Raw genomic sequence first — 25223 nt, forward strand, 5'->3', positions numbered from 1 at the left:
GGTTTCTAGTCAACAGTAGATGATTAGTAGTTCAATTTTGGGGAAGTCAAAAGTTACATGTGGATACTTGACTGGGGGGTGGGGGGGGTTGGTGGCCCTAACCCCTGTGTTGTTCGAGGGTCAACTATATAATTGGACCACAGGTTTCTTCCATGTTGCTGATTGCAAATGACTGCTATGGTATTTTCCACTCTGTGCTGTTTCATTAAAGAAAAAGAAAATTAAAAAGATTTTCACCTTTAATAATAACATCTTCTCTTATTAAACACTTAAAATATTTTAAAGTACATTTTCTTGCATTTGCTTTATCACTTAGCAGGGGTTAAGCCCAATATCAGGGTCTATGATAACTGAAACTACTCACATGGTTTTCAAAGACCATAAACATAGGTAGAACAAAAAGGCAGTATTTACCACTGCACAATTTTAGTATGAACCAAGTGCCTTTGCAAGAATTATGCTAGTTTCCAAACAAAATCTCAGTGGAACCCATATTTTTCCTACCACTTATATAACATGATATATGCTTCTATTCCCAATTTAGTTTTGGCAAAACCAGTAAAAATAAAATGAATTTGAGGATAAGTTTACAAATAAATGTGTATTTTTTCTTTTATTTTCTACATGGTAATATCCCTTAATGGTTTTTACTTTGCACAGAAGAGCAGTCAAGGTCTTGCCTGCAGACACCGCAGAAACTATATGTGCCTCTACCTAAAGCTGATGCTCAGAAAGGTAAGAAAAACAATGATTCTAAACCAGTCAAGTGATTATAAAAAAACAAGTTTTCCAATAAGGTTCCAGATGAACAAGCTAGATATCTGATATGGCAGATCCAATGAAGCCGTGAGAAAAAAATAGATGTAAGATAATGGGAGAAAGGACAGTAATTTACCAGAGGTCCCTGCCAAGTACCAGATTGGTGGTTTAGAACAGGCACTGAGGTCTAGTCAGTGTCTAGTGCTTGAACTGGCTCAGAGCTCTTCTATGTGAAGCTTACTCTGCAGGGTTTGGAATATTTTGCTAGCCAAATGCGACTGGCTGCCAGCTCCCCCCTGATTCTGCTTACACTTGCCCAAGAGTTCAGATCTGTAAATGAGTGCCGTCTTGATCCATTCATCTGGGGAGTTTGCATCCCTAAAGAGTCTCAGCTAGAGTAACTTTAAGTCACCTTAGTGTGATTTTTCACCAAAGAAATCTGAACAATATTTTCTGGGTTGGTCATTAAAAGATCATCTCCTGTAACCTGAGTATCTTACTGAGCTTTACACTTTACAGTCATTCAAGTCAATGGGATAGTCTATAGACTCATGGGTCTCTTGACCACTGGCATCTACAGAGTAGAAATCAGAGGCAGTTAGGTCAATGCCAAATACAAATTTATTAGTGCAATTGCATTCTTTCACAGTACCAGAGCTTTGAAATTCTTTAGGATATTAGAAATGAATTCAGTGTTATATACCACCTATAGCATTTTCCCCTTATTTCTTCTTGATGACATCTTTCAGTTGTGTAAGACAAACATTCTAAATACATGATTCCTTTAAGCTTCTGACTCCATGGAAGAAGTCAGTCTTCGGCCACAATGCTTCCAGTGCAAGTGGTACAATTCATCACCCTGAAAGCCAGAACTGAGTGGAAGACAGCCAGGTCCATAATATTATGACATAGGCAGAAGCTTCTTTTTGGCAGCTCTGGCTGAAGTTCATATAGTAAAAAAATAATCCTGCTATGGTGTTGGTAGTAAATGTAGATTCATTCTCACACCATCCAACTCTATTATCAGTCTGTTAATATTTTCCTATCTGTAACACTGTTTCCTTCTAATCTGGTAGGTCCAATAGTTTTATTGATTGTTAAATAGTTTTTGAGATTTTTCCCCCCAAATAGTGGGTCTTACCACCAACCCAGTGCTAATATCATTATACAGGAGTTGAGACATCTCTAAAGGGAACTTTTTCATAGATATTAATTCATCAGGAATCTTAACGAGAACTGAAGTTCTAAGAGTGATCTTGAAAATAGACGCATACACATAGACTGTATGTTCTCACATTCAAAGAAAAGGACCAGAAGATTCTGAAGATGATAGTAGAGAACACTGATTTTGCTTTTATTTTTATTTTATAGAGAGCGAGTGTGAGCAGGGGAAAGGAGCAGAGAGAGAGAGAGAGAGAGAGAGAGAGAATCACAACCAGGCTCCATGCTCAGCACAGAGTCTGACACGGGGCTCAATCCCACAGCTCTAGGATCATGACCTGAGCCAAAATCAAGAGTCAACTGCTCAACCAACTGAGCCAGCCAGGTGCCCCGGGAGCACTGATGTTAAAATCCTACAAAGTAGTTCCTTTGCTCTTTCTCTCAGCTTCCCTCTCATAAACCTATGCTTCTCTTTTCTTTTCACTATCTGTCCTGTATATATCAATCAGCCTGTTTGATGACAGTGCCACCTGTGAACATATACTTGTTTATGCTGTCCAGTGGAAAAGTTTTTTAATTGTGTTAAAGAACACATATAAAAATTGACTCTTAACCAAATTATACTACAAAATTGTTAACTATATGCACATCGTTGTACAACAGATCTCTAGGGAGAAGTTTGTTTGTTTGTTTCTTCCCTAAAGCACTGTCACTTTACCAAAATCAAACTAAAGTTCCTTAGTAAAGAAAACTGAAAAACTGCACTATTATTTTGGACAGATTGGTACATTCACATATGGAATTTTATATCATATGTGATTCACATTTGCCCTTTTCTCAAATTTGCTAAATATAAACAAATAGTTTTGTATTCTAAAACCCCAAAAGGGTATCGAATTATTTAAATGTGTTTGCAAAAGGGGCCAGCATTAGGAGAAGGAAATTTACGGTGAAAGTGACATGAATGGACCATTCATTTGTATGGCCACTAATTCCATAGGGCAACTGATCATAAATTAAGTGCCTGACATTCAGTAATAGATGATTATATCTGACATAATGAAGTTATAATGGAAGGTGTTCGCACACTGCTTGACTATTAAGTGCCCATTTATTGTCCCTGCACCAGGTGTGATAGTGATAGGCTATACAAATCATCCAGAAGAAATGTCAAAATAGGCTCCTTTGCTGATAAAGCACCACACATGTTTATTAATACAGCAGCTTGTCTTAGAACTGGCCCATCTGCTCATTTAAAACGAATCTTTTTCCTATAAATATTTCAAAGTTAAGAGCATGACCACTCATAATAGTTTTAGAGAAGTAGGAATGGAAAGAGGAGAAAGGCAAACTCAAATAAAATATTCTGCTCTTCCTTTTACCTGAGGTACGTTTAACAGAAGGGGCAGGGAGGTAGTTTTTAATGTGGCATTTGCTTTAGATTAGTGCTGCATGAGTGTAGGCCATTGAACACGGTCCAGGCTCCAGCTGTTGCTGGTGCCAGGTGGGAAATGGCAAATTTCACCAATGTTTTCAAAGTACACATTTCAATAAAGTCCAAAATGAAGTACTCAATTAAGAAATTCTCCAGAGCAGTAGTTCATATGCATTTAAGCTCATCAGAAAATATTTTAGCTGGGTAGATTTTACAAAGAAAAATAATACTACAAATCTTTCTTAGGGGAGGTGATTTTAAAACTCTGAGGGTTTGCTTCTAAGTCCATTTTTTTCTAAGATTTCAACGTCACATTTTTATGTAACGAAAAAAAAAAAAACAACAGAAGCAAAATGTGACTGTTTACCTCTCTTCTTTTTAAGACATCACAAGTACAAAGCTAAGACATTTTCCATCTGGTGTTCTGAGTTTTATACTCTTGCTGCGCAGCCTGTTTGTTCTTTGTTCTATCTTCAAGAATGGTTTTATCTAACCAACAAACAAGTGTGCCCTGAGGCACCCCTCTCAAATGAACACACACATTTGAAATGAAGAAGTAAAATCCTTCAAAATAGTGAAACAAAGGAAAGGCATGGACCATTTGGTAACCAGAGGTGGTTTTCACTCTATAGCCTTGGCTTCATTTATTCATTCATTAAAACCTAAATAAAGTCTGGCAGGCATGCCTTTCAGGTTCCAGGAAAGAACTTTATCAGACTCAGTATCACATAAATCCACTAGTCATACTTTTCTAAATAAATTACATCTTGTGATAACTAACCACCTGGTGACCAAAGGGCCAATTCAATTACTTGTAAAAGGCTAAAGGTCTCAGATACCCTTGAAATTATGTTTTTTACATCTCCCATACACTGAAAGGAAACAATTTCCAATCATGTTTTATGTTACATGTATTTCCAAAAATTGATAATGGGTGATCTTTAGTTTGGATATGAATTACCTCTGTCTTCCAGAACACCATCAATATCCACCCAAATTATCCAAACTGGAAATCAGATAATTATCTCTTATTTCTCTCTCGTATCCAATCACCAAGTCTTATTATGCTTTAACTACAATGTCTAGGAATCTATCGTGTATTCTTCCTATTGCTACTGTTTTTTATTTCGCACTTTCAAGAAACCTTTCTTGAAATAACTTACTAATCTCTCTGCTCCCAATCCATCCTACGCATTTTAATCAACATTTCTATGCAAATTATGCCTTCTATGCTTATGTCCTTTGTAGTTTCCCAATGTCTATAGGACACTTAGAAATGCTAGGCTTAGTACACATAAAAATCTACTACAATCTGAGCTACAAGCCCTTTTGCCAGTTTCGTTCTTCGCAGTTCATACCACATCAATTGTGGACACAATCGTGTCTAGTTCCAGAGGCAATTCAGACTAACCTGACCAACAGATTAACAGCCCCCCAATCACCAGCCAAGAGTCTCAAATGATGCTTGAATCAGTATTCTGTGTGTAGCATGAGAATATGATCCTTATGGGTCTAGCAAATGTAGTCTTTTCATTGCTTATGTATTAGTAAGTGCTCTTCTTCCCTGCAGGGACTATAACCCCTCGCTTGGGCATTTATTGGAATCCAGGCAAGTGTTCTATCAGGTCCTGCTTCCAAAGGGCTCAGCACATGGTCCCACAGCAATGTGAATTTGCCTGTTTCCAAATCCTTCTGCTATTTCTTAATCACAGAAGTCACACATTATCTTAGGCTAGTAATGTGGAAAATGGAAGGGACAGAAGGGAAGAGAATCTTCAGAGAATTTAAGTGGCAAGAGGGAATTCTGTAAATGAAATTTTAAGGAAAAGCCATACCAATATGATTGGATTTATCTCTCTTTAAGCTACTTTCCACCTAGAATCATCTTTTAAAAATTGAAACAGATTATGTAGTACTCTGTGTAAAAACCCTTCAGAGGTTTTTAAACCCCTCAGCAATCTTAAAACCCTAGCTCTTGGGGCAACCGGGTGACTCAGTCAGTTAAGCATCCAATTCTTGATTTTGGCTCAGGTCATGATCTCATGGTTCCTGATGAAGGTGCAGGTGTAGCCTGCTTGGGGTTCTCTCTCTCCTTCTCTCTCTGCCCCTCCACCCCCCATGAAAAAAAAAAAAAAACAGAAAAACAACAACAACAACTCAGCTCCTTTCAAGACCTACTAGGCTGACAAAAATTCTCTGCTTGACCAAACTTTAATTAGACACCTGAACCTTCTCTTATGACCCTCTGTGCACTTCCTTGTAAAATCCAGTTACAGCAAGAACCCTACTAAGTCATGTCAGCCACAACCCCCCATTCTCTCCATATCTGATCACCCTCTGTATCTGATCATGTTCCTCATCCTCTACCAACCCCTTGGTGATGTCTGATCACTCTGGCCTGTCTTTAGCACGAATCCTATCAAGTTGCTTCCAGAGTCCCTCTGGCCCCTGACATTTCCTCTTAACAATTTTCTATACAGGGATTTTCTACCCTATTCCTTGGCTATGCATGCCCACTTGTCCATGCTGTATTTGAAGTTGATGCCCACTATATACCTAGGTTTCTTTTCTCCCATTGCAATAGTTCTGGGGAAAAAAATGTGTTTTTATACTGTTTTAACTACTGTCCATCTTTGTTTTGTTGTTATCTTTGGAAACAAAAAAAAAAGTGCCTGATCTGAACCCTATGTAAGTACTCTGTCTATATCTCCAGTTGCTCATCTCGCTATGTTCCAGAAGTATCATGTGCACTTGTCTGTTTAATTTTTGTTCATTTTAACTTCTCTCCCCTGTCTAGAGTGTATGATTAATGAAAAGCCAAGTCTTGACAGATTTGTAAACTGCACAATTCCATCAAAGCCTGGCATATATGAGGCCCTAATCAGTATTTGCTTAGCGAACAAATGAAGTAACATACCATGACTATTCCACTTCAGGGCGCTGATCATACCATCCTTCGACTTCAAGTGTGGCCGACTCATGTTCTTTTGTTTGTTTGTTTGTTTGTTTGAAATCATGTTATCTTTTTATTTTCTTTCTTTCATCACGGTAAGTGTACTCTTTCATCTCCATCCCGTATTTCCCCATCCCTCCAGCCACCTTCCTTCTGGTAACTATCATTTTGTTCTCTATACTGAAGAATCTGTTTCTTGGTTTGCCTCTCTCTCTTTCTCACTCTCTTTTGTCCTTTGCTTGCTTGTTTTGTTTCTTAAATTCCACAAACGAATGAGATCATAAGGTATTTCTCTCTCTGACTTATTTCACTTAGCATTATACTCTCTAGCTCTATCCATGTTATTGCAAACGGCAATATTTTATTTTTTTCAATGGCTGAATAATATTCCATTATACACACACACAAACACACAGACACACACACCACCACCACATCTTTATCCATGTATTGATAGACATTTGGGATACTTTCATAGCCTGGCTATTGTAAACAGTGCTGCAATAAACAGGAATGTGTGTATGTCTTTGAATTCGTGTTTTTGTATTTTTTAGATATTCAACCATGCAATTATTGGATCATAGAGAATTCCATTTTTAGTTTTTTGAAGAACCTCCATACTGTTTTTCACATTGGTTGCACCAGTTTGCATTCCCACCAACATTATAAGAGGGTTTTTTTTGTCCACATTTTTGACAACACTTGTTTCTTGTGTTTTTGATTTTAGCCAATCTGACAGGTGTGAGTTACTATCTCATTGCAGTTTTTATTTGCATTTCCCTAATGTTGAGGGACACTGAGCATCTTTTCATATGTCTGTTGGACATCTGTATGTCTTCTTTGGAGAAATGTCTATCCATGTCTTCTGCCTATTTTTAATTGAATTATTTGGAAAGAGAGAGGACCCAAATAAACAAAATCACTAATGAAAGAGGAGAAATAACAACCAACACCACAGAAATAGAAACAATTGTAACAGAATGCTATGAAAACCTCCATGCCAACAAACTGGACAACTTAGTAGAAATGATAAATTCCTAGAGACATATAACACCAAAACTAAAGCAGGAAGAAATAGTAAATTTGAACAGACTGATTACTAGTAATGAAATTGAATAAGTAATCAGGAAACTTCCCAAAAACAAAAGTCCAGGACCAGATCGCTTCACAGACAAATTCTACCAAACATTTAACTTTTTCAAAAAATTTTAGAGAGAGAAAGAACACACATGAGTGGGGGATAGGGACAGAGGGAGAGAGAGAGAATGTTAAGCAGGCCCCATGCTCAGCACAGAACCTGATGCAGGGCTGTATCCCACAACTTTGGGATCATGACCTGAGCTGAAATTAAGAGTTGGACACTCAACCAACTAAGCCACCCAGGTGCCCCTCTACCAAACATCTGAAGAAGAGTTAATACCTATTCTTCTCAAACTATTCCTATATATATATATATATATATATGTATATATATATATATATATATATATATACATATATATATATATATATATCTTTTCTAAATTCATTCTATGAAACCAGTATCACCCTGATACCAAAGTCAGATAAAGACACATGATACCAAAGCCTAATAAAGACACCACAAAAAAAGAGAACTATGGACAAACATATTTTATGAATATAGATGCAAAAGTCCTCAACAAAATATTAGCGAACTGAATCCAATAATATATTAAAAAAAAATCATACACCACCATCAAGTGGGATTTTTTCCCAGGATGCAAGCGTGGTTTAAAAATCACAAAACAATCAACATGATATGTCACATCAATAAGAAAAAAAGATAAAAACCATTAAATCCTTTCAATAGATGCAGAAAAAGCACTTGACAAAGTACAACATCCTTCATGATAAAAACCCTCTGCAAAGAAGGTCTAAAGGGTACATACCTCAACATAATAAAGGTCTCATATGAAAAACCCACAGCCAACATCATAGTCAATGGTGAAAAAATGAAAGCTTTTCCCTTAATGTCAGGAGCAAGACAAGGATGCCCTCTCTCATCACATTTACTCAACATAGCACTAGAAGTCCTAGCCACAGCAATTAGACAACATAAAGAAATATAAAAGGCACCCAAATTAACAAAGAAGGAATAAAAGTCTATTTGTAGATGACATGATGCTATATATATGAAAATCCTAAAGACTTTATCAAAAACCTAGAACTGATAAATAAATTCAGTAAAGTTGCAGGATACAAAATCAATGTACAGAAATCTGCTACATTCCTATACACTGAAGCAGCAGAAATTGAAATTAAGAAAACAATCCAATTTATACTTGCACCAAAAACAAACAACCAAACAAAATCTAGGAATGAACTTAACCAAAAAAGTGAAACACCTGTACTCTGAAAACTATATAACATTGATGAAAAAATTCAAGACAATGCAAAGAAATGGCAAGTCATTCCATGATCATGGGTTAGAAGAACAAATACTGTTAAAATGTCTATACACTCAAAGTGATCTATGGATTTAATGCAATCCCTATGAAAATACCAACAACATTTTTCACAGAACTAGATCAAACAATCCCTAAAATTTGTATGGAACCACAAAAGATCTCAAACAGCCAAAGTAATCTTGAAAAAGAAAAAAAAAAAAAAAACTGGAGGTATCACCATTCCAGATATTAAGTTTTACTACAAAGTGGTAGTAATTAAAACAGCATGGTATTGGCAAAAACCAGATAACATAGATCAATGGAATAGACCAGAAAACCCAGAAATACACCAATGATTATATGGTCACTTAATCTTCAACAAAGGAGGAATAAATGCATAACGGGGAAAAGATCGTCTCTTCAACAAATGGTGTTGGGAAAACTGGACAGCAACATAGGAAAGAATGAAACTGGACCACTTCTTTCACTTTTTACACTTATACAAATATAAAGTCAAAATGGATAAAAGACCTAAATGTGAGACCTAAAACCATAAAAATCCCTGAAGAGAGCATAGAAAGCAATCCGACATAGCCTGTAGCAACATTTTTCTAGATTATGTCTCCTGAGGCAAGGGAAACAAAAGCAAAAATAAACCATTGGAACTACATCAAAATAAAAAGCAGCACAGCGAAGAAAACAATCACCAAAATTAAATGGCAACCTACTGAATGGGAGAAGGTATTTTCAAATAACATCTCTGATAAAGAGTTAGTATCCAAAATATATAAAGAACTGATACAACTCAATACACATTCACTTTCATTCTTCACAGTTCAGCTGAGTAGTCACCTCCCTAGAGTGGTTTTTCTTTTCTTTTTTTCTTCTTCTGATTTTTTTTAATGTTTATTTTACTTTTGAGAGAGAGACTGAGCACGAGTTGGGGAGGGCAGAGAGAGAAGGAGACACACAATCTGAAGCAGGCTCCCGGCTCTGAGCTGTCAGCACAGAGCCTGACATGGGGCTCGAACCCATGAACCAAGAGATCATTGCCTGAGATGAAGTCAGATGCTTAACCGACTGAGCCACCCATGCACCCCTTGATTATGTCATTACATAATTGATCTATTGTTGACTTTCTCCGATACACGGTAAAGCCCATGTGGGCTGTATTGCCAGTCCCCTGTAAAATGCATGGCAAATAGTTGGCAGTCAGTATAGTACTGTCACACCAAAATTCATCTGACTTAAAGTCAACGATATGCATTCAGAAAGAATTTGGGGGAAAATCCACTTAGCATTTTAATCAATGACAGAGTGACAGGAGGATAGGGACAGTGTTCCCTCAGTTCTCTGTTTCCCCACACTGTCCACCACGCATCGCCACAGCCAAAGGAGGTTTTAGTATTTCTATTTTCACATTTTCTGATATCGAGGAATAACTCACTGTTGGATATATTGTATTTTATGGATAATTTAGAGGATATTTGAAGATGGGTTATATTTTTGTTTTTGTTTTGACCTTGCTCACTAACTTCAGAATCTAACCCATGCATAAGATGCAACCACATAGAAAATATTTGGTCAGTACTGAAGGAAAGTTAGTCTTTCAGAGGGGCACAGAGAAAAGCTAACATATAGTTTTCTTGTCTGATACGTGTTTGAAATTAAAGGCATAGACATTTACAGAAAAAAAATATGGTTATTTTTAATGTAAAACTACATCATAATTAAGCCAGTAGGATTTGAGGAGGATAAGAACATTGCAAACCATCTTGAGGACTTATTTTCTTGATCTCACCATGTCTGAGCTATACTGAGTCTTAGACTGGAACGATAAAGATTGCTTCTAAATTATATTAAGCAATATTTACATAGCATTTTATAGGGTATGGGTCAGTTTCACATATAATATATTTGTTATTTGATACTTAAACAATCTTGGGAAACAGGTTGTTGCTGTGGCTCTGCAAGTTTTTCTGTGATCATATAGTTAGCAACCGGGGTGGATTTATCAGATTAACAAGCATTAATATTTAAGCTGTATACTTCCATGTAATTCCATCTAGGAGAATGTGATGCCAAACTTAACAGGAGCATCTGCTCCAGTGAGGGAAATTGTCTTTTTTTTTTTTTCCCCCTGAACTCAAGGACTGAAAATAATTGCTGGACGCAGAGATACAACTAACAGAGAAAAGTACTTCTTAGTACACATTGGGGGAGATAAGTGCCTCTTCATGTGAAGGTAATACTCTTTGGGGTGTTACAGGATGAATAATAGCCAAAGTCAACACTTTCAATAGAGAAGAATGTGCCTTTTAGCAGCGGAAGAAACAAGATCCTCATTTGCTGACTAGTGATATGTAAGTGGATGTTGCGTCCTTAACAGTCCCAACGCTTACTGTCCTTACTGTCTAGGGATCCAGATGTCTCTAGAGAAAAGAGATCTTACCTAATCTTATGCAACTGACTCAGAGTAAAAGGTATTTTAAAATTTAAGGACTTATCATATATAAATTTTATCATGTTGTCTTTTACATCTATTGTAAAGTAAGAATTGTTATATTAAAGACGATACTCCGGAAGGGCAGGATCATGTTCATGAGTACACCAAAAAATTGGAAATCCTGCAGCTGTGAACATTCAGTAGGTGGCAATAAGGGTGACTCTTCCATCTGGAAGTCAAAACCTCCTCCTTTGTCCCACGCCAGGCTTTGGTAGTAGCAGTCAACACAACTGTCAGCTAGCTGTCTCCTCCAGGCAATAAGACCATTATTTTTAGTATACTGGTATAAAATTATTTTCATAAATAATAAGAAGCATTTGTGGGAGAGAATATTTAAAACTACAAAAATAGCATATTTTATCACAATGTCTGATTTCTTGTTTTATGGTATGATTTCAAATATTTCTTTTGAGAGAAACAAAGATATTTTATGAAAAGAGCAAAAAGGAACAGTGTAACATTAGAACAAAGATATTCTACTTTATTGAAGAAGACAACAGACACACAAACAACTTTTGTGCCATATTCTGTTCTTAAGATGACTAATAGAGATGGGTGAGGATTTTTCTTTAAAATACCATACTGTGGATAGTTAGACCCCCCCACCCCATCCTTTGTGGTAATATGTTTCATTACTAATTACTGGCTAAAGTATGTTGTTTTGGAAATTAAGTCATAGTTCCTTTTGTATAAATGAAAAACTGACAGAGCAGAATTTTTATAGATGCCTGGGCTTGAACCTGGTTCCAATGTGTAATACTTAATCTGACCTTTATGAAGTTAAAAAAAAAATCTCTCTACGGCTCAGTTTTTTCATTCACAAAATTACAACAAGAATACTACCTGCTTCATGAGATTCAGGAAATTAATGAAATAATGATCCATATCATATGCTTCAAATACAGCCAGGCACAAATGTTATGTGTAAATATTAAATGTTCTAACCATGTCCACTCAAAAAAGATGGTATCTACTGGAATATTCAGAAAAATATTATGATTGGTTTTCTATGGGAATTGGGAGAGAGGAGGACATATGGATAATTTTCAGTTTGTACGATTTCTAAAAGTTAATTTGAATAATAAATGTTTATTATTATTATTACCATCATTATTACTGACTAGCGATAAGAAGTTGTGACATTCAGAAAACGCTAAATATTTTCTCTCTGAACAAGATAAAGCAGCTACACTCTCATCTTTTTGAATGAGAATAAAAGCCAAATAAAACAAAGATAGGTCAGTCCTGGAATCCATAGGAGTGATCATAGGAGGGCTGGGCTAGTGAGCAATCTTAGGAGAGAAAACAGGGAGCTGGGGAGGGGCGTCAGGTAGGGAAGTATGAAATTCAAGGAACTGAACCCTGGTCATAGCTGCTTAGACACACATCCTAGTTCCAGAGACTTTCCATTCCCTGAGCAACAGGCTCCATGGAGGAAACATCACATTCGAGTCAAGGATCATTACCACTGGATCTGCTTCCAGCCACACTGAACCTGAAGGAGGATGTTCAGATCACAACGATATCAAGCCTCTATTTAATACCTTTTGAGTACTAAGAATATCATTCCATGAGCCAGTGCGGAAGTAGAATCCAAACAATCTCTATCTCCCTTCTCATGCAGGCTTATTGAGAAACTACCAGAACAAGATGACCAAGAACCTACTGCAAAAAACTACCAGGTCACACTACTCCCTGGAATAATTATTCTCCACATATGAATTATGTACCACAAGGGCCTGCAGGATTGTGCTAAGTTGTTTCAAATGATAAATGTTGGCTTTTAAATAATAACTTATATTTGCAGAGTATGTTATAATTTATAAAACACTCACTTATCCCTAGCAATATTGAATAAAAAGTATATTTTACCATTTAGAATTTAATTTCAATTAAATCCAACCCAATTCAATTATTACCATACAGTGTTACGGGAGTATACATGACTCTAGAAATACGATGATGATGACGGATAAGTCTGAATGAAAAAGTGATAGTGTCCTTGTAAGACTTAAATGAGACAATGCAGGTAAAATACTTTTTCCTGTGTCTGACACAAGACACATACTTCATAAATGGGAATGATGTTTACCATTCACAAGCTCTATATTGTAGGTATTCGCAGTGTACTTTAACACACAGTACAAAAAAATGTTTGGCATTTACAAGTGAGGGAAAAGCGTGTTATTTAACGTGGTCAAAGCAATCTGTTATATGCAAGTTTCATGTTTATTCCCTTGGGTTAAGGGTGGATAAAACTAGGAAATTATGTTCTACCATATAATGTCTGCTAACAAGATAAGTTAGAAAAAAAAAAAACACACGAGGAATACTAAAAAATAGGCCTGGAGTCTCCTCAATAAGAATGCCAGATGTCTTGTTCTTATTTTATTTTAATCAATCTCAAATGTTTTTACATTCCACTAGACAATATCGTGCGCTAATGTCTCTAATGTGTGATGCTAAATCTTTGGCTATAGCCTATTTTTAATATAGATGCACCAGGCAGGAACATCTGTTTACTTTGAACTTTAAAAAATATTTTCAATGTGGATTTGCTGAATGTAATTCCATTTGCACATGAAACTTAATGCCTGGCATTATTCTAGTTCATTGATTATGTGCCAATTGAACCATATTTATATTACTCTATTATAGCAAATTAAAAAAAAAAATAGATGTAATCTCCCAATTACCCAAATATTTTAGCTTATTTGACATTAGGCTTCTAATTAAATATAAGATCTTACCTAAAGAAAGATTATACAAACAAAACATACTGGTTTCACCAGCTTTATTACTAGTTGTTCACTGTATTGGAAGGTGGAGAGTACCAGTAACTGTCAAACTTTTTATACAGTAGAACATTAAAAGTATCACTCAGACTTTTTCAGAAAAGAATGTCTTTTCTTAGTTCTTGACAGGAATTTATCTAACTTGAACTGCTAGTGATGTTATGAAGAATTCCTAGGTTGGGTTCTATAATTGCTAAGGCTCTCACACAACTATACAGGAAAACAATGAAGCAAAACAACATCAAAAACAAAACAATAAAGTCTCAACTCCAGGGCATGCCTCAACTGGTGTATCTGAATCTCAAATAATAGACACCTCTGCTGATAGGATTCTGATTCAGCTTCCAAACAAACTCCCACCCAAGCACTTCATTGAGTCATTCTGCCCGTAATACAGACACACTCTGGGGTAAGAGGTTTTGCATTATGAGTACTAGGGAGGTAAAGGAAAGGTCAGGGACAAAGCACAGTTGGAGAGGACACATGACCTTCAGAACTGCAACTTGGTTTGTTTTTGTTTTTTTTTTTTCCAGAACTGCAACTCTTAATGAATCTTGCTAAGAACTCCAATGCGTTTATTCACAAATCTGCTACAAAACCACTGAAGTAGTTTTTCATTCCCAATTATAGTATAAAAAATGGGGAAACATGTCTCAAAAGCATGTAGAACATATTTGCATTCAGAAACATATAATCAATCCCATTAAATTTACTAGAAATTATAACAAACTTGTTTTAATAATGAAAGGTTTAAAAATAATAGTGCTTCTAGATGAGCCTATTTTTTTAAGTCCTGATTAATGAGACATATGGCAAGAAAAATTACTATAGTGGTGAATGCTGATTCAGGATCTTATTTTTATTAAGTAGTTTATAGTGAGGGCTGTGACAATTTTTCTATTTATAGTGGCAGCTCTGGTTAATTACCTTGTAATGTATTGTGACATTAATGCACTAGTAAACTATTGGAATTTACACCCCTATTCAGTAATAAAATCTGTAAATTGAAGAATGCAGATAAAGCCATCACAGGCATAAATTATGTAACCAAATGCCATGTATGATCACATTAGACTTAAAGAACAGAATCTCTCAAATTTACTTATCTGTGGGTAAGTTCCACAGAATTTATAAACTCCTGCTATTTTGAAATGTAGATTACATTTTATTCAAGGCTATTTAGTAACTTGCTAGTACATTTTCCTGTGGTTACTAAGAGCATGTTGGTCAGAATTAAAATGCACAATACTAAAAAAAGAAACATTATGACAAACAAATGCATGAATGTCATATTTTTTTTCCTAAAAAATGATAGAAAGCTGAAAGAAATCAAGACAACCGAAAGGAGGGAAAATAGTGACACGTGGATTAAAATCAAAATGATTCACAGGTGATAAAGAACTTGAGGGGATAAAAAAAGAAAATATGATAAAAATGTGATTTTTTGACATATAATAATTATTATTATTGGTTTATTTTTATTTTTTAAGTTTATTTATTTATTTTGAGAGAGGCAGAAAGAGTGCGAGCTGGGGATGGGCAGAGAGAGAGAATCTCAAGCAGGCTCTGCACCGTCAGTGACATGGGATTCAAACTCACAAAACTGTGAGATCATGACATGGGCCAAAATCAAGAGTCAGATGCTCAACTGACTGAGACCCCTAGGTATCCCATTATTACTTTTTTAAATGTTCATCTATTTTCAGAGAGAGGGGAGGAGGAGCAGAGAGAGAGAGAGAGAGAGAGAGAGAGAGAGAGAGAGAGAGAATCCCAAGTTCTGATGTGGGGGTCGATCTCACTAACTGTGAGATCATGATCTGAGCTGAAATCAAGAGTTGGATGCATAGCCGACTGAGCCACCCAGGCACCCCTGAGATATAATTATTTAATTATTTTTCAGAATATTATTTTACAACACAATTCCAAAGTTACCAATTATTAGCTCACTATCTCAAATACTCAGAGCACAATCAGTATATATACATAAAAAAGTACCAACTAATTCAAAATATTTCAGATGAGAACAGAGTAAAATGACAAGATATCTGAAGCAATCTGATGTGTTTCTGAGTGTTAGGTAGTTAACATTTTCTATTGAAGAGTCCCTTGTGTTAATATTGGTAACCATATTAATAACATTTTAAACATTGCTGTTTTATTTTATTTTTTTTTAATTTTTTTTAACGTTTATTTATTTTTGAGACAGAGAGAGACAGAGCATGAACGGGGGAGGGTCAGAGACACAGAATCTGAAACAGGCTCCAGGCTCTGAGCAGTCAGCACAGAGCCCAACGCGGGGCTTGAACCCACGGACCGCGAGATCATGATCTGAGCCGAAGTCAGATGCTTAACCGACTGAGCCACCCAGGCGACCCGAGACATTGCTGTTTTATATGGCTACTTTAATGAATGTCAGAAAATTAAATATGAGTTCCTTATAAAAATATAAGCCTACAAAATACATAAAGAATTAATATATAAAGCAACAATTCCTAAGACATCAACATGCAGGTAGACTAGTGGAAATTGGTATAGGAAGGGAAAATAAGATAATATAGAGACACAGAATATAGAGAGACTTAGAAATATCAACACAAATGTCTTATATTCTCAATACATATATAATTATAGTAGTAGAAAAATAGAAAAAGGAAAGCAGGTTAGGTAATGTCAGTTTTTAGATACTTCAAAAGATATTTTTATATATCTCACATAAAAAAATCCAAGTATTGGAGCTAGAATTCCATATTATTTAAAGAACCTGATATCTTATTGTATAAATTCTTATAAAAACCTAGAATATACCTGAGAAATTCTCTCTGTATTAGATATAGACAATAATAGACATATCTAGAGTTCATTTATATAATTTGACTGCATACAAAGTATCAATAAAAGTATATAGTTAATTAAAAATAACAAATGAAGGGGAGTGATGGCTGAAAGTTGAAGGGAAATACGTTGTGGCTCCAAAGTAATGGCACTACTATGGCAACTCTATCCCATTATTAATATTTGTTTTTAAATGAATTACTAGATAGTTTTTTTTTAAAGGCCAAGATTTTTTTCAGTGTTATGGTGATTTATACAAATCTCTTTATTTACCTATTGAAGGGTCCTCTTTTGAATGCTGCAGTATTGTGGCACATGAGCTAATAACTCTTAACTGTAATTGTATTAATCACAGAACAGTCTAGGAATGGCTCTGGGTCAATGCATGGAAAGGATTGCTAAGAGAACTAGAAGTTATCAAGACAATCATTCTAAGAGTGCGATTTGAGGGAGAGAGCAGCAGAGATGAGTGTTGGATTCTAGTAATTCATTCTTTACCAGGTCAATACCATCACTATTTTGACCAAGATTATGTCATTTTATTTTATTTTTTTTTTAAAGTTTATTTAGTTTATGTTGAGAGAGAAAGGCAGAGAGAAAGGGCGAAAGGGAATCCCAAGCTGTCAGTGCAGAGCCCAATGTAGGGTTTGAACGCACGAACCGTGAGATAAGACCTGAGCTGAAATCAAGAGTCAGACACAGGTACCCCAAGACCATGCCATTTTAAGGGGTAACTTTTAATAATGCCTACCTACCTTCTAACTCTTCAGGGTCTAGTTTATGTCAAGTATTTGCCAGGAACTTGATACTTATTATTTTATGTAATTACCCTAATGAACTTGGCTCAGGTGACATTATTATCCTTGTTTTACAGATGACAGACAGAAGCTGCCTAAGGTCTTACAGGTTTGCCTGGCTTCAAACTCCAATTTCCTCCCATATGCTATAGAAGTGACCACAAAAGTACATAGTAATAGCCACATTTTTTATCTAGGGCCTACCACATGACAAATTCTATTCTATATTATCCCTAATCCTCACAAAGACACTGTAAAGTTGTTATTTCTGATCTTCTGCCTAGTAGTTGAGGAAACTAATGATAAAATGTCTGGAACTCCCATGTTTAAGCTAATTGCCTCTAAATCCCTTCATTTTACCAATGTTTGTCTTATTTCATTCTAAACTCATTTTACCCTTTTCAGCTTTGCTATGGTAGTCTGAAATGATCCCAGTTCCCCTCTTTTCTATATCCATGGTCCTTTGGATTGTGGCTTCCCAATCAAAATATAGAGTCTTTTTCTCCCTTTTTATGTCTGGGATTGTCTATGTGACTTACTTTGGCCAATGAGACATAACAAACATGATACAAGCAGAGTCTTGAAAAATACTTGATCTTTGGGATTTGTCTGCCTATTGTTGGGAATCCTGTCATAATGAGAATGAGCCTGTGCTAGACTGCTTGGTGATGACAGCCATACGGCTATCATCCCAGATGACATTAAGGTGACTATCAAGCATGTGACTGAGTTCCTTCCCCTATAAAACCAACCAACTTGCTAGCTCCTAAACATCTAACTTCAGCCAAGTTAGCACACACACAACTCAAATAAGTGTGAGAACTATAATAAATGTTTCCTGTTTTAAACTACTACATTTTGGAGTGTACTGTTATACTACCCTACGCCTGATTTTACCACACTCTTCCCAAATCAGACTGGGATGTCAGAAGAAATGAATTATATTAAAGTCACCAACTTGCATAAATGGACCTCCATCTTTGGTAGGGACAATATTCTAGTAAGGATTAACATGTCTAAAACAATGCACCAATTTAAAATTCATCTATTCCTCGTGATGAAGGATTATGTCTTAAGCATCCAAGCAGTTAATCCATATTAATTTAGAGGCATTTCTGCTCCTTTTCCCTAAGTCTGTTCACTCAAATGCTATGTCTCTTCAGTATAAAATATGCATGCTGAAAAATAAGACACGGATGTCTTAAATGTTATAACTGAGGCAAGCACAGGGGACATTCAGAGAACAGATACACTCCCTTCTCCCTAGTGCATAGCCAAGGAAGCCCTGACAGAGGAACTGAAGACCTTGCCATAGTAGCAGACACATTTCTAATTTCCCAGTAATCTTTTACCCGGATGACTGAAACTCCCTCCCCTCTGTTAATCTCTTCTTATCTACACTGGCTTCAGAGATCTTTTTCTTATACCAAGAACATAGTGTTATAACGCAAAACCTCACTAATTTAGAAAAACAATTTTTATTTTCGTTTTATTTTAGAAAAAAAAAATTTTTAATTTAAAAGTATTGCAGGGGTGCCTGGGTGGCTCATTCATTTAAGCATTTGACTCTTGGTTTTGGCTATGGTCATGATCTCATGGTTCGTCGATTTGAGCCCCCCTTTGGGCTCTGCACTGAGAGCATGGAGCCTGCTTGGATTCTCTCTCTCCTTCTCTCTCTCTGCCCCTCCCCTGCTCACTCTCTTTGTCTCCCTCAAAATAAATAAATAAACTTAAAAAAAAAAGTATTCCGTAACCTTTTTTTTTCCAGGATAAAATATAACCTTGCCATGTGATACAGAATCCTTCCCAATCTGCCTTCCCGCATCTTTTCAGTCTCTTCCTTGAGAACTGCTCTCATTTTACTGTGCACCAAGCACATTTCTTTAAAATGTCACAACTTTCACAATTTTGTGTTTTGGTTCATTCTGCTTCCATTTCATGGAATTCCATTATCATCCCTTCTTCCTTTTCTTCTTGAAAAAGGAGGATGCATCCTTCAGAACCTAGGTTGTCACCTTCACTTTCAGTTACTTAAAAATCAGTGTATAAGTTCCTCCTATGTCCAAAGCATAGAGCAGTGGCTGGAGGAGAAATAATAATTATGACACGTTCTGTCCTTGAGGACCTTACAGAAGAGAAAGGGAACTATGCATGCTGAAAAGTAAGACACGGATGTCTTAAATGTAATAACTGAGGCAAGCACAGGGGATATTCAGAGAACAGATACACTCCCTTCTCCCTAGTGCATAGCCAAGGAAGCCTTTACAGAGGAACTGAAGATAAAGCAGAGCCTTCAAACGCTGGCAGAAACTAACTGGGCAGAAAAGAAAAGGTAAGAGATTCCTGGCAGAGGAAAAAACATGTATAGAAAACTTGCTCATAAAAGGCAGACCTAATGACTTTTATTGTATCAAGTGGTTGATACTGTTGAAGGTATAAGAAAATATCCTGAATCACTTAAATCTGAAAAAACAAATTAACCTTAGAATATTTGGTATTTATAAAAAAAAAAGTATATATCAATTTCATCAACTTTGAACATTATAATACATTTTGAAAATAATAATATTTATTTAAAAGTATAAAAATTCTGTATTTAGATATGGGAAAACAAATGTTACTTTTAATTTTTATTTTGTATGGCTGGTCATTTTTAAAAATCTTTAAACTGATGGTATCAATTTAAAAAATGTAATTTTAACATATATTTTAAAAACTAAATGATCATATTAATGCCATAATGATTTTTTAAAACATAATAAAATATAAAATATCATGTTGCAAGGAAATAAATGTCAATATGACTTAGTTTAAGACATCTTAATTTCTTTTAAAACAAGTAGAAGTTTTAGTAAAAAAAAAAAAAGTAATGGTTATCTGGTGATCTCTAAATCTAGGTTAGTTTTCAACTAGTCCTCCACTAGTTGAATCACAATGTAGCTCTATTTCTTATTTTGTTTTATGAATATTTCTCAGAACGGTATTTCATACTTTAGTTTACGAATAAGATTTGCTCTTTCTGCTCTCAAATTCTTTATATACAATCCCCCCCGCTTTTTAAACAGGTACTGTATTGCAAAATACATATTTAAAACTATCTATAATTTAATTAATTGTCTCCGTCAAAATAACAGTTTCTTTTTCTTTAAATAATAATAACCATAGTAATAGTAATAATAATAATAAACAACTCACCTCTCACAGGGGGTCTTTCTAGCTCAGAGTCCAGGTGAATTGGAGGAGAGATGTATGACACCTGCCCATGATGTGCCTGCCCTGTTGACCCAAAAATAAATATTAAGAAGACATTGAAGTTACGCCTTTATACATATATATATTTGATTTGTGTGATATCACATTATCTTTCTTCACACTGAATTAACTGTCATCAAACTGTGTCGACAGATCTATTCAAACACAGGAGCATTATGCATCATCCAAACACCAACCAATCACATCAGTCCTTCTTTTTTTTTTTTTTTTTTTAAACGTTTATTTATTTTTGAGACAGAGACAAAGCATGAACAGGGTAGGGTCAAAGAGAGAGGGAGACACAGAATCCGAAACAGGCTCCAGGCTCTGAGCGGTCAGCACAGTGCCTGACGCGGGTCTCGAACTCACGGACCGGGAGATCATGACCTGAGCCGAAGTCGGCCGCCCAACCGACTGAGCCACCCAGGCGCCCCATATCAGTCCTTCTTAAACTACCATTTGTTTCCTATTATTGGATTACAGACCCATTGTGGAATGACACTTTTAAAAATACAACATAAATGATTTACAAAAAAATAATAAAATGGAAGGAAAAAAGACATGAAAAAACAAGTCCGCATTTTTTATTGTTATTAAACAGACAATACGTAATCTGTCAATTTGCCCTGTTTCTAAAGACTTATTCTCAATTTATGCGCTTATTTCATTGCAGACCAGTAATATACAGTCTTCAGACTGGCATCAATGTCAAATAACACTCTGATAGCATTTACTTAGATAACTTTATAACTAGTTAATTTGTATTTTATTTTTTTATAATTTACTTCTGTTATTTGAAGAAAAGTACCCCTTCGTGCTATGTGTATTTTTTGGAAAAAACAATAATTAGCCATGATATAAAAAGTAGGCAGATTGTGGCACCTGGGTTATTCAGTCGGTTGAGCGTCCAACTTCAGCTCAGGTCATGATCTCACATTTTGTGGGTTCGAGCCCCATGTCCAGCTCTGTTGTTGACAGCTCAGACCCTGGAGCCTACTGCTGTATCTTCCTCTCTCTCTGCCCCACCTCTCCTTGTGCTCTGTCTCTTTCTATCTCTCCAAAGTAATAAATAAATGTTTAAAAAAAAAGTAGGCAGATGAATTCATTTTCTATTCCTTGTAAAACATTCTGCCAGCTCACAAACATATTTGTAATATACTTTCTGTCTTACGAGTTAAGGTGTTGATTTGAAGGCCAAGATGCTGATTGAAAAAATTGCTAGCTTAAAAACTAAAAATTTTTCTAATGTTCAAAGTAGCTACTCGTTGCATACTGATGATTCTGTAAGCAATTAGAATCGTGAGGTAAGAAAGCACGATCACAGAGCCAGTCCAATTGCTAAAGCTACTTTTTAAAGCTATTTCTAAAAAAGGTTTGGGTATGAGTGGAAGACCCACCACTTTCCTTCTACAATGGGAATATGCAGTTATATTTTACACATTTACTATAGCCATTTACAGGGTTGTTAATCTCTTTTCCTAAACAAGGAAAGTTAATGATACATAGATTATGATAACAGTTAGAGTAACCTTCCCGTTTCAAGTAATATTCGACTTGTAATAAACTCTGCTGATTCCTCTTATGAGGCACATTTCAAATAATTAATATGGCTCCCTGTTGATAGAAGCTGCTGTTCCTCCCAGCATTTTTCTAGCTAACGGCAGACACAGTGGAGACGTAATATACAGAGCCCCTCATAATGGTAACTAAGAATATTGTACATTCACTGGCCACGTTTCAGTGGAATACTAAAGGCACTGTTATAAAAGAAGTAAGACAGTGACTGTGCACTGGTAGCAGTCCATGTGTAATACAGCTTATTAAAAACTTCACATTATCTTAATTATAAAAATGCCTAATGTTTACCTTATTTGCACACTTGATTGCAAAATCACTTTTTATTTTTAAGGTCCTGTGTCATTACAAATGAACTGGTTTGAAACTTTATTGATCATGTAAATAAAAATAAGCATCTTTTACATTATGTTGATTCAAGATAATCTCAGCATATAAAATAATATTGATTTCATGTCTAAGCAAGGAACATGACTTTCACCACGTATAATAAGTATCATGCATTCACACAGACATCATCTCCATTTATGCAACCATGTCACTATGGGAATTAAAGGTAGGTATTATGTCAATATATTCATATTTTAAAATCAAAGGAACAAGCAGAGGAAATGGAGTAACTTGCTCAAGCACACACAGCTAGTAAATTGCAAGGCCAGTAGTGTTTTGACTCTAAATCTGAAGTGTTTTCAAGTAAATCAGAATATTTTTCTCAAAGAAGGTCTCAGTATACTAAACCTGGGGAAAAAGTCTATAGATTTTAGTGATTAAACTCTGACAAGTAACTGCTTGTGCAACTGTCACCCCTACATTCAGTTTGAAGTTAAAAGCCCCTTTAAATGTCACATTTGCCTCTGTTCTTGGGATAAGCATGTAACTTCAAGAGTTCTCAACAGGGATACTTCAGGTAGCACGAGATCTCACTGTGTATATCCCTAAGGGGGTTGGAATATCAAAGAGGCAGCAGAGTGGAATGAGGATATTGACAGTCAAGTCCTGAACTTGGTTTGCCGTAATTTCCATTCTCTCTCCAATGAGAACTCTAGCAAACTGTGGCTGAGTTGTGGCGGGAAGAGCCACAGTGGCAGGAATTGACAGGGGCTCTCAGCCTTAGAGGAATGGCAGAAAGGCAGCAATAGACTTCAATTTGGTGATTGAGATTTCTGATCCATAGAACAAAATCCAGAAATTTTGGAGGTTGCTGTTGATTAACTACATAAGCCAAATACTGAAAGAAAGATTTCTGCTTCACTTTAAATCAATGATACTCATGCATTTGTCTCCACAAATATACATAAAAAGTTATAAAACCTATTCTAATCTGTGCTTAACTAAGGCAATGACTCTCAGGGAGGTAATTACTTCTCATCAGGGACAGCATTGCACAACATGAGAAGTTACAGTTTGTAAAAAACAAACAACCCAATGACTATCAAAGATCTATCCCCTCATTAAGAATTACTGTAAAATAATAATAATAATAATAATAATAATAATACACTGTGGTTAAAACAATAACTAACTTCCATGTATCTTCCTCCTAGATATTATGGCAAAGAATATTCAACCAAAAATGTGAAAACCAAAAATCTCATAAAAAACAAGAGTCCAGAGCTGGACAGCTTTCCAGAGGAATGCTATCAAACATTTAAAGAAGAGTTAACACCTATTCTTTTGAAGCTGTTCCAAAAAAATAGAAATAGAAGGAAAACTTCCAAGCTCATTTTATGAGGCCAGCATTACCTTGATTCCAAAACCAGACAAGGACCCCACTAAAAAGGAAAACTGCAGACCAATTTCCCTGATGAACACAGACACAAAAATTCTCAACTAGCCAACTGGATCCAACAATACACAAAATAATTATTCACCACGATCAAGTGGGATTTATACCTGGAATGCAGGACTGGTTAAATATCTGGAAATCAATCAACATGATACATCACATTAATAAAATAAAGGACAAGAACCACATGATCCTCTCAATAGATGCAGAGAAAGCATTTGAAAAATACAGCATCCTTTATTGATAAAAAACAAAAACAAAAACAAAAACAAACTCAAGAAAGTAGAGATAAAAGGATCATAAAAGCCTTACATGAAAGACCTACCGCTAATATCATCCTCAATGGGGAAAAACTGAGAGATTTTCCCCTAAGGTCAGGAACATAACAGGGATGTCCACTTTCACTACAGTTATCCAACATGGTATCGGAAGTCCTAGCCTCAGCAATTAGACAACAAATGAAATAAAAGGCATCCAAATCAGCAAGGAGGAAGTCAAATTTTCACTCCTTGCAGACAACATGATACTCTACATGGAAAGCCCAAAAGATTCCACCAAAAAAAAAAAAAAAAGCAAAAACCCCAAAAAACTGCTAGAACTGTTCCATGAATTCAACTAAGCTGTAGGACATAAAATCAAAGCACAGAAATCGGTTGCATTTCTATACACCAATAATGAAGCAGCAGAAAGAGAAATCAAGGAATCGATCCCATTTACAATTATACCAAAAAGCATAAAATACCTAGGAATAAATCTAACCAAAGAGGTAAAAAATCTATACACTGAAAACTATAGAAAGCTTATGAAAGAAACTGAAAAAGATATAAAAAGTGAAAAAAATACTCCATGTTCATGGATTGGAAGAAGAAATTTTGTTAAAGTGTCGATACTACCCAAAGCAATCTACATATCAAAATAACACCAGCATTCTTCAAAGAGCTAGAACAAACAATGATAAAATTTT

The 25223-nt window shown here is 35.7% G+C and overlaps 1 protein-coding gene and 1 long non-coding RNA gene across 36 annotated transcripts in view; one reads left to right on the forward strand and one right to left on the reverse strand.

Annotated features, from left to right (window-relative positions):
* The window catches only part of ADGRL3 (adhesion G protein-coupled receptor L3), an 828850-nt gene that overhangs the window by 220955 nt on the left and 582672 nt on the right, over positions 1–25223 (reverse strand). For all 35 annotated transcript variants that reach the window (XM_045473912.1, XM_045473918.1, XM_045473914.1 and 32 more), the window contains one exon: positions 20842–20922. In XM_045473912.1, coding sequence (XP_045329868.1) covers positions 20842–20922 — 81 coding nt within the window. The remainder of the gene's footprint in view (positions 1–20841; positions 20923–25223) is intronic.
* On the forward strand, positions 81–18500 carry LOC123595932. Its single transcript, XR_006711436.1, has 3 exons — positions 81–735; positions 10868–11079; positions 17724–18500. It is a non-coding gene; the product is annotated as an uncharacterized LOC123595932 (long non-coding RNA).

This window comes from Leopardus geoffroyi, chromosome B1 (assembly GCF_018350155.1).
Source record: "Leopardus geoffroyi isolate Oge1 chromosome B1, O.geoffroyi_Oge1_pat1.0, whole genome shotgun sequence".
Lineage (NCBI taxonomy): Eukaryota > Metazoa > Chordata > Mammalia > Carnivora > Felidae > Leopardus > Leopardus geoffroyi.